Consider the following 9,977-nt stretch of genomic DNA (forward strand, 5'->3'; position numbering starts at 1 on the left):
TAGGTAACCATTACAGTAATCTGAGATGTAGGATTTAAAATAAAAATAAATATATGCGATAAGCGTTCCTGGCTCATAGATGCAAATGATTTTTAGTCATTTTTAGTTTGCTAAAACTTCGCCTCGTGAGTACCTAATAAATGTTCGTGCAGTGGTGCAGGGGTATCGGTCAAGTTGATATGGCCATGAAAATGCTGTACTCGTGCTATTATTTATTCCGTGGTCAAAGTTAAATAAATGATGAGTAGTCCATTGGTCTGTGAAGTGTGAATTTGGCAGGCGCATGATTTTGCCGCCCCCTGAATTTGCCGCCCGGGGCACAGGCCCCGGCTTGCCCCCCCCTAGATCCGGGGCTGCAGGATACCTAGTGCATGAATTAGTTATTGTTTTCCAATACGAAGTACTGTTTTACTACAAAATTCAAGAATAGATAAGTCTATGTAAATGAAACAAGAGTGAAGACAAAACGACCACTGACAAGGGATATGTTAAAACTAAACAATCGGTATTCCAAATTCAAACCGAACCATAAAAACACGCGTCTCCGTTCATAACATCAAACGAGGCAAAGGCATTCTCGGAACGTCCGCACACTGTCAACATCAAAGCGTGTCGGCTTCCACAGAAACGTGCAACAAATTATGTATTCTAACAAATTCCCATTAATATCTGCACGGAATGACCGTAAGGACCTATAAATAGCCCACCAAAGGGCTCAAAGGATGCGACTTACCGGATAGAAGGAGCATAACCAGCAAAAACGAACGAATCACGCACATTTTAACGCACTTTATCACATAAAATTGCAACACTTGCTAATGATATTCGTTTTGTAACTTGAACACGTCCATTTTTTGTTTAAATTATGTTAGGCAGGCATGTTTGGTAGTGAGAATGTAGATGTAAACAATATGTAAGGGCCACGACCGGCCGGGCGCCGCGAACACGATGAACAAAGTTGACGAACTCGGTCGGAGGACGAAGCTTCAAAGCCGCTTTCACAGACAGCACACATTTTAACAAAAGCTGTTCACGGACGCACACTAATACAATTGAGGGATTCCAGACAGCGGCTAACTTCATTGCATATTTGACAGTTCATTCACACCGTCTTGCTCAGGAAACCTTACTATTAATTTAAAATAAATAATTGATTAACAATAAAATCAATTTTTACATATTTTTAATATCTGAATATTAATGCTATTATTTTCTAAGCTAGAAAAGATCAAATATATCCAAAAAATCATCATACTTGCAACGTAGTTTGACTACATCCCTGCAGATGGCAGCATAATCGGGAGTATTACATTATCGCTACTCTATAACAGATAGTAGTGGATGTTTTAGTGCAGCTACTCAACACTAGATGGCACTAAGAGTTCCATAGAAAAATACCCAATAGAATTTGGAGAAGAGAAATCAAATAATATTACCGATGAGTACAAGTAATCATTTACATCTTTCCTGACGAGGTAGAGTAATGGAAAGAAAGATGTTTTATGCATACATACCAGATGTGGCAATGGCTATCTGAATTTTAATTAAAACATAGCTGAATAATGCACGTACGTATTTCAATAGATTGAGAGTGTAATGTCTAATAAATTGCAGCATTATACAACCAATCAGTAAATATTTGATTACAGATAACATTGTTATTATGCTTGTTAGTACACTTTTATATCTGTTTACACACATAATGCATTGTATTGAAAGATAAGGGTAATTCATATTTTACTTCTTTAATTATGTATCTACTTTTCTATTATTATCTTATGATGTCTTTTAGATTTTTTACTAATTGTGAAAGGTACAATGAAAGCCAAAAATAAAATTAAACATTCTTTTTATTGCTAAAGTGATACTTTGCAAAGGTCTGCCCGACAATCAGCGGAAAAACTAAAGTTGCATCCGCATACAGTTTTACCGGCGTTGCATTTGGTCTGATCTTGCCCCAAGATACGGCTTCATCAGGCCTTGCACCAGCGTCACTTCCATCAAACTCACTAGCAGTATTTATGTATACTGCAAAATCAGCTCCATTCCTCATTAAGTTTGCATTACAAATGTGGTGTTTAATCACACCACCTCCTAATATAATCATACCCGTATTGTTGGCCTTGACAGCCATTGTATTCAGCCTCCTTAGATCACCTAAAATATCTATGATAAGTCCTGGCCGCTTGTATGAGTGGAAATACATCATGTCTCCTAAAGAGCCGTCGGTTAACGCAGGACTGAATATTGGGATGTTGTTCCTCCAAGCCCAGTAGCATACTGAGCTCTCATCATTTATCTTCTCGCCTAGTCTAGCTATAATCCGTGAAGGAGACCAGACAGTACCATTTTGCATCTGCTCATCTAGCATTTCATTCAGTAATGGTGTGACCCACTCCTCGAACTTACAATAATTATCATTTGGCACTAATAAGTTACCAATCCTGTTAATGCCGCGAGTTCTCAACATTTTCCCGCTCAAATTGAAGTCACCAACATATGTGGGCGCGAGGCATTTTATAAAATCTTCTTCTATCCCACCAGCAGTTGTGACCACACAGTCTACCAGCTTGTTCTTCACCAAAAAGCGCAGCGTATCACGCAGTCCCGACGATATCATGTTAGAAGTGTATCCCAGAAATATAGTGCAGTTCGTCTTCTTCTTTATAAATATATCTTCTTCGTAGGGGTCACTAGTTTCTTCAGTTAACGGTACAGAGCGACATTTTAGCATTTTGTTGATTTCTTGGACAGCGTTTCCGAAGTTTGTGGCTTGGAAACCTGATCTGGTGAAGCTCTCGAGTATTTTGTTGTAATCGGTTCCATTTTCCCAATCGTAACCTGAGACGATGGGTGTTTCAGCAGGCAGCTCTTGACTTGGCAGCAAAACTGCGTTTACAGCGACATTTGGAGCGAGATTGCTCGGCTTGCAGACAGGTGAAGTTATATCCATAATTATAATAAGCAATACGGACTAAAATAGCATAATAATGTAAAAGAGTAGACGGAAAATTCAGTTTTCTTCAATGTTTTTACGACTAATTAAAACGTCAAACTCAGTTTGTTTTTCAATGTCAGTCAGAGTCATATTGAAAAGCTGACAGTTGTTAGTTGTCAAGTAAATACGTTTAGTAATTTCTTCGGAAGTATATTTATTATCCGCTATTTAATTAAAACAGCAAAAAAGCTTATTTAAATAATGACGAGGACCCGAGGGGACGGGTTAACACTATTCTGAGCAGTGGAACCATTTGGTTATCAGTCTGTCAGTAAGAGTCCTGAGTCCGACACCCTACGCCTACAAATCTACCAGCCACTACTACTAGCCACACGGAAGAATATATTTTTTTAGTAACCCTAAAATGAACTATATAATGAAAATTAACCATTTGTTTGCATTCCATGTCCAACCCATTCATATAATAAATATGAAAAATACTTCTTCTTTGTCTAACAAGTGAGGAAAGTTGTTGTTTTCTACGGGTGCAGATTTTAAAATCCCGAGAAAGAAAAAGGATTCTGTTTGAATAACGAGCTTAGCGCGTGATACTGATACTAGAGAAGACTCCTGAGCTAGTCATCTCAATGGAATAAATAAATAAATTGACCAAGACGAACTTTTATAACTTTGGGTATACATACTTCAAAACGATTATTAAAATGTCACCGGGAGCGGCCGGTGATTTTATTGATTTTCTGAACGCAACAGCGCGACCGCGTTCCAAGCTTGATGCATTCGTAGTGCAATTCTTGACATCTTTCATTTCATGTTCTGACAGTAGCTAAACAAAGACAAGACTATACGACATGCTAGAAATTCGAATTATTACCTGGCCAGAGCCACAAAAAATCAATCAATCACAAAGTGAAGTAATGCATTTTGTAGAATACTTCGTGAATTTAAAATGTAAATAAATAGAAAAACTGTTCACATACATCATTAATTTCGTCTTAATTGCAGTGAAAAGTGTTGTTTTTATAATTTGACAATGTTGGGGCAGCGGCCGAGGTTCATAAAGCCAGGTAAATCATAATTTTCTCTAAAGGTTACTATATTATACGACTGACTATATTTTCAGTAGTACATAGCTATAAGCACAATTTCAGGCTACATTTTAGGGTGGGGTCTTTCAGTTCAGTCTAGTCCTTTGTCTAGCAGGTAAGTGCTTCAAGTTTAAACGTACTTTAACTATAATAAAATTGAAAAATCTCTTTGATTTTTGCCGGCAACCAACAAAAAGTGTTTAGTTTTACGCTCTGGAGCTCTTTTCGAAAGAATTATTTGAAAATCAAATTTGGTATTGGCCATTTTTACCTGAAAAACTATCTGCAAATAATTCATCTAGTTTTTCTCACATATTGAGTATTTTATAGTTAGTGTTAACTTATTTTCATTGTTTTTCCGCTTGAATTAAATATTTTTCACAAATGCTAGGGACAAAATAACTGCAGACTTCAGATAGACACAGGTAGATATATTGCATTTTCAAAATGGTGGCTCAATATGATAGTTTGCCGTGCTATGCTACAATACTATTAGTTTTGCTTGGGCAGCTCATTAGTATAATGGATTCTAATAAGTATATAAGTTTTCTTTCATAGAATATCTTTACTGAAGATTCCTTGCCATCATCCTCCTGCCCTTATCCCAACTTTATTTGGTGTCGGCACAGAATGTTTTCTCCTTTCATACTCTTCTATCTGCTTTCATCTCATAAGTAACATTCTTTCTTACCATATCTACTTTCACACAATCCATTCATCATTTCTTTGGTCTTCCTCTTCCACTATATCCGTCCACGTTCATAAGATTCCTTGCCAACAACAATATCTTTCTGCCATTGGTTTTTTGGCAGCCAATGAAATAGTTCAGTTTTCCATTCATATAACTTTGCTGCATCCAGTTACACCGTAACCCGAACCCAACATAGTTCGGAAAAGGCTCGGCAGACATTCCTTTTTTTAAATAATTCAAAATGGCTTACCTACATATTAGTATTTTGTATACAGGTGAAGATGAAACCCTCTACCCGACAAGAAACAAAGATGGGGTTATTGAAACACTGGTTAATCCTAACGTAGATGCCGCATTATCAGTCGACAATGACTCTAGAACATCATTCGTTTACAATCGGTATCATCATCTACCGTTGGACGCTCAGCGGCAGAGGTTACCAGTGTTTCAGTACCGAAACCATATTTTGTATCTTCTGGAGCGGTATCAAACGCTGGTGCTGATCGGTGAAACAGGATGCGGGAAGTCTACGCAAGTGCCTCAGGTAAGTCGTTATTAATTTATTTAACTATATGCAACATAGCATTACACAGGCGGACTTAATGCCACAGGCATTCTCTACAGTGAACCTTAGAGTAATGCAGAGATAATATGAGAAAACATGCTGTGTGAAATAAAATTGGGATAAGGCAGGAGGATGAATGATGATATTTATGTAAAAGTTAAATATTACCCATTCTACATAATATACAGAGGTGGTAGCTTATCCCTTTTAGCTTGCCTGTGTAACTGGGTTGAGGGGGTCAGATAGTGCAGTCGCCTCCTTGTAAAGCACTAGTACTCAGCTACATCCTGTTAAACTGACCGACCCCAACATAGTTGGGAAAAAGGCTTGGAGGATGATGATGAGCTTATCCTTTTTACTAGTTATGATCTACTGTGAAGTAAAAGATACATCAATTCAGCCTTACTTATAAATCTGCATAGCAACTGATGCTCTCTCTGAACTTAAACTCCTAACGTTTTAGATAGAGCAATACTTAACTGAGTGTTTTAATATTCTACATACATACACAATAATAGGCGCCTATCTACCTTTTGTTTTGTAAAAGATACTTGATTGATACTATGAAAACGTTGTTTCACTTCATCTTCATCACTTCTAAATTGAGAACTACCTGTTCTATCGATTTTTATGCCACTGCATCCGAGGTCAGTGTCATGTTGTGTCAGAGTCAGTGTCAGAGTCATGTTGTGAGGAAGGTGATGAGTATGAACGTGGACGGATATAGTGGAAGAGGAAGACCAAAGAAACGATGGATGGACTGTGTGAAAGTAGATATGGTAAGAAAGAATGTTACTTGTGAGATGACGGCAGATAGAAGAGTATGGAAGAAGAAAAGATGCTGCGCCGACCCCAAATAAAATTGGGATAAGGGCAGGAGGATGATGATGATGCATCCGAGGTCAGTGGGTCATCAAAGAAGCTGATTTTTCGGTAGTGTTGGGCAAGCTTTAGAACCTAAACGCGTTGTGTTGTGTTTTAGACCTAGATCTAAATCGAGTCGCTTCAATTATTATCATAACAACATCTCTCGATTATCGATTTACGGCCGTGCCCAATACACTTTTACACTTTCTATCTGTTGTTTTCTAGAGATAGAGTTTAATATTAGCCCAAAATTATTTTGATATTAGCCCCATACAAGTAATCCTACCTACCTACCTATACGATGACGGACATAATAGTTGTGGGTGTCAGATAGGCAGTCGCTCCGGCACTCAGCTGCATATCTGCTTCACGGTCGTAGGCACCGGATACTCTTCCGAACAGTCATTTAGTAATACATAATATTGTATGATTAGTATTCATATTATGAAACAAAGTGTAATGAGTCAATAACTACGCATCATTGTTAGCTGTAGTAAACTATACGTGATCTGAGCATTTTATAGTCCTATTGCTTCTTTGGTTCAAAGCGATTGCTTGGCATGAAATTACGAGAGAGGATTACAAAGTCTGATTTCATTGACTTGTTCGTATGTAGGTATAGATTTTGTTCGAAATTGGCAATAAAATTGTTAAGTGGACGAATTCGTAACTTCTTCTTGGTCTCTGTGGATCTGCGTGACTGAGGGTGTGACTATGGCGACCAACCACTATCGTTCTCCAGGCCACCGACCCTGGGCCTGCAGGGTAGTCAAGGTGAAAGACAAACTCAAATTCGCAAAAAAAAAGAAAGAGGACGAGCAAAGAAATGATGGGTGACTTTTTTGAAAGGTCTTGTGTAATGACATAGAAGTTTGGAAAAAGAACATACTGTGCCGAATTCAAATAAAAATTGCTATAAATGCTTCAGGTAAATGATCACAAGAACATACACTCTTTTGCAAAAAAAACGGGCACCTATGCGAAATCTTAGTTTTAAGGACTTTGCGTGTATCTCAAAGGGTTTTAATGATTGTTGTATGTTTCTAGCATCAAAAGGGTTAGCCGAGCATGCGTGAGAGTGTATTCTAAATTTAAATTTTGTACAATTGCTAAGAAATTGGTTAAACCTTGTTTTGGACTAATTGCTGGCAGAAAGTTCGTCGGTGTTTTAAAAAGTTTTTGAAGTGATTTTCAGGAAAATGATAATGCAGTTTTAATAAATGATTAATGTACTTTTTAGTTAGATCAAAACATTTTTGAAAAACAATGCGTATTTGATAAAATTTTCACCTGCTCTAAATGGGCTATACTAATGATTGGTGGTAATGTTAAGAGCTTCGGTATTTTAGTGTAAAGCGTTCCATTGTTTAGATATTGTACCCACGTGTTTTAAAATATCGCTTTTTCATAAATAAACACTATTTAGAAGAGTATCAGTACCTTTGGCTGCGATAAAACCAATTTAAAGTAAGCAGTGCCCATCACAACTCGTCTCCTATCAGACTTTGACATTTTTAAAAGTCTTGAAATTCTACAAAATACAGAAAATAGCGCATAGACTGTGAGCACGAGGTCTTAAGGTCTCGTAATTACTGATTTTTAAACAACCTCGTCTCTTAGGAAACTCCGTAGACCTCTGAAGATCTATGAGTCTGAGCGTTCAAATAGCGTGTTTTCATCCCACGCATATTTTATTAAATAAACTTGCCTACACCGAGATTTTCTGGCATCTACAGCACTTTCCTGCTTAAATCATAACAATAATTGGCTAGCTGCTCATTTCTTAAGAAACATACGTTTGGCCAATAATTTTGAATTCTTGACTCCCTTTCAGCTAAATCGTTGTTTAGTAACCCGATACATATGGAGTTATCGAGAGCTTCAACGAGGCAATAATTTGACTTTTTAGATAGCTTTAACCCTCCTCATCATTTTTCATGTGGTTAATTTTAACATTTATCACTAAATTTGGTATTTTTTAATGGATTTTTTTGGAGACGGGTTGTGATCGGCACTGCTTACTTTAATTTTGTTTTGTCGCAGCCAAAGGTACTGATACTCTTCTAAGTAGTGTTTATTTATGAAAAAGCGATATTTTAAAACACGTGGGTACAATATCTAAACAATGGAACGCTTTACACTAGAATACCGAACCTCTTAACATTACCACCAATCATCAGTATAGCCCATTTAGAGCAGGTGAAAATTTTATCAAATACGAATAGTTTTTCAAAAATGTTTTGATGTAACTAAAAAGTACATTAATCATTAATTAAAACTGCATTATCATTTTCCTGAAAATCACTTCAAAAACTTTTCAAAACACCGACGAACTTTCTGCCAGCAATTAGTCCAAAACAAGGTTTAACCAATTTCTTAGCAATTGTACAAAATTCAAATTTAGAATACACTCTCACGCATGCTTGGCAAACTCTTTTGATGCTAGAAACATACCACAATCATTAAAACCCTTTGAAATACACGTAAAGTCCTTAAAACTAAGATTTCGCATAGATGCCCGTTTTTTTTGCAAAAGAGTTTAGTTAGAATGACTTAATGCAACTGCTCTAATATCTAAGTTAACCACCCATTTACCCGTGAGAAAACACCAAGTGGTCTAAATAAACTATGTCTTGATAATACAGAGTATCATATTACTTACAATACTTGGCAGTTTGAAGAGCTTGGAACAACTTGCCAATGTAATCTTGCTAAGTAAGTATTGTTTACGTAAGTAAAATGATATGTCTGCGTAGGGTATAATTTTGTAGAAGGTCTTAATGTAATCTAGGCAAATATCTGTAAAATACTTTAGCTGTGGTTTTGAAAGTATGGAAATAATTTGTGTCTTGTTCTTATCCCTATAAAGAAAAGGATTTGGTAAAATAAGTGTGAGAAAAGTAAGCTCTTATGCTTTTCAATGGGGTTCCGGGTTCCTTATTAATTAACTGACTTAATATGGACAAAATAAAGACTGAAAACATTGTAAACTTATTGTACCTAAATGATCTTCTTGTGCCAAACAATTGTAATTGACTTTTAGTAATTAGGTTGTTGTTGTTATCATTAACAGGCAGACCACTTATTTCCGATAACCCTCGAGATATTGGTCTTTAATTCAATAGAGGTCAGGATTCTGGTTTTTAATGTCCATCACGCCATGTCAGGCCATACCCTGATCTGCAAACATCATGATAATATAGTTTACCTTATACATTTACAATCTTCCGCCAGCGGTTTCACCCACGTTCTTTTGAGAAACACATCGCACAGCTGGACTAAAAGAAGCCTGTGACAATCAAACTGGACTTTGCTGCATAATAGCACCTTTTGAACATCAAAACAAAAGACAGCCACCAAAACGCCCACCCTTCACCACTTCCTATGTGTTTTTGGGAAGAAGAAGTATCTCAACAAACTCCTCAGAATTATCCTCAATGAATGTATTAGGCTATCGAATATCATTGTTTAACTACGGCTACCATTTTTCCCTTTAATCATATCTCTAAGGGTCACCCACCACCTATTTTTTTATCACAATCCCATTATCATAAACATGGTACATATTGTAATAAACAAGCTTACGAAAACATTGAATTAATCGATTGGTTTTTAGGTAGATAATGTAACTACATAAGCTATTGTAATACATGTCAAGTAGTTTGAATCAGATGATGATTGATGATGAGAAATCATATTTTTATGTTACTGGGTTGAGGGGGTCAGATAGGGCAGTCGCTCCTTGTAAAGCACTGGTACTCATGGGTACTCAGCTACATCCGGTTAGACTGGAAGCGGACCCCAACAAAG

The 9,977-nt window shown here is 36.8% G+C and overlaps 3 protein-coding genes across 3 annotated transcripts in view; 1 reads left to right on the forward strand and 2 right to left on the reverse strand.

Annotated features, from left to right (window-relative positions):
- The window catches only part of LOC110377855 (tyrosine-protein kinase-like otk), a 45,616-nt gene extending 44,619 nt beyond the window's left edge, over positions 1-997 (reverse strand). Inside the window, exon 1 of the mRNA XM_064042285.1 lies at positions 734-997. Coding sequence (XP_063898355.1) covers positions 734-779 — 46 coding nt within the window. The 5' untranslated portion in view covers positions 780-997. The remainder of the gene's footprint in view (positions 1-733) is intronic.
- Positions 998-1,832: 835 nt separating this feature from the next.
- On the reverse strand, positions 1,833-3,086 carry LOC110377856 (probable deoxyhypusine synthase). The gene has a single exon (XM_021336894.3). It carries the CDS (start codon positions 2,951-2,953, stop codon positions 1,838-1,840), a length of 1,116 nt encoding a protein of 371 aa, XP_021192569.3. The 5' UTR covers positions 2,954-3,086; the 3' UTR covers positions 1,833-1,837.
- Positions 3,087-3,778: 692 nt separating this feature from the next.
- Positions 3,779-9,977, forward strand: part of LOC110377853 (probable ATP-dependent RNA helicase DHX35) — a 46,444-nt gene continuing 40,245 nt past the window's right edge. Inside the window, exons 1-2 of the mRNA XM_064042280.1 lie at positions 3,779-4,023; positions 5,011-5,279. Of these exons, the coding sequence (XP_063898350.1) occupies positions 3,990-4,023; positions 5,011-5,279 (303 nt within the window). The 5' untranslated portion in view covers positions 3,779-3,989. The remainder of the gene's footprint in view (positions 4,024-5,010; positions 5,280-9,977) is intronic.

The sequence above is a fragment of the Helicoverpa armigera genome, chromosome 28 (assembly GCF_030705265.1).
Source record: "Helicoverpa armigera isolate CAAS_96S chromosome 28, ASM3070526v1, whole genome shotgun sequence".
NCBI lineage: Eukaryota > Metazoa > Arthropoda > Insecta > Lepidoptera > Noctuidae > Helicoverpa > Helicoverpa armigera.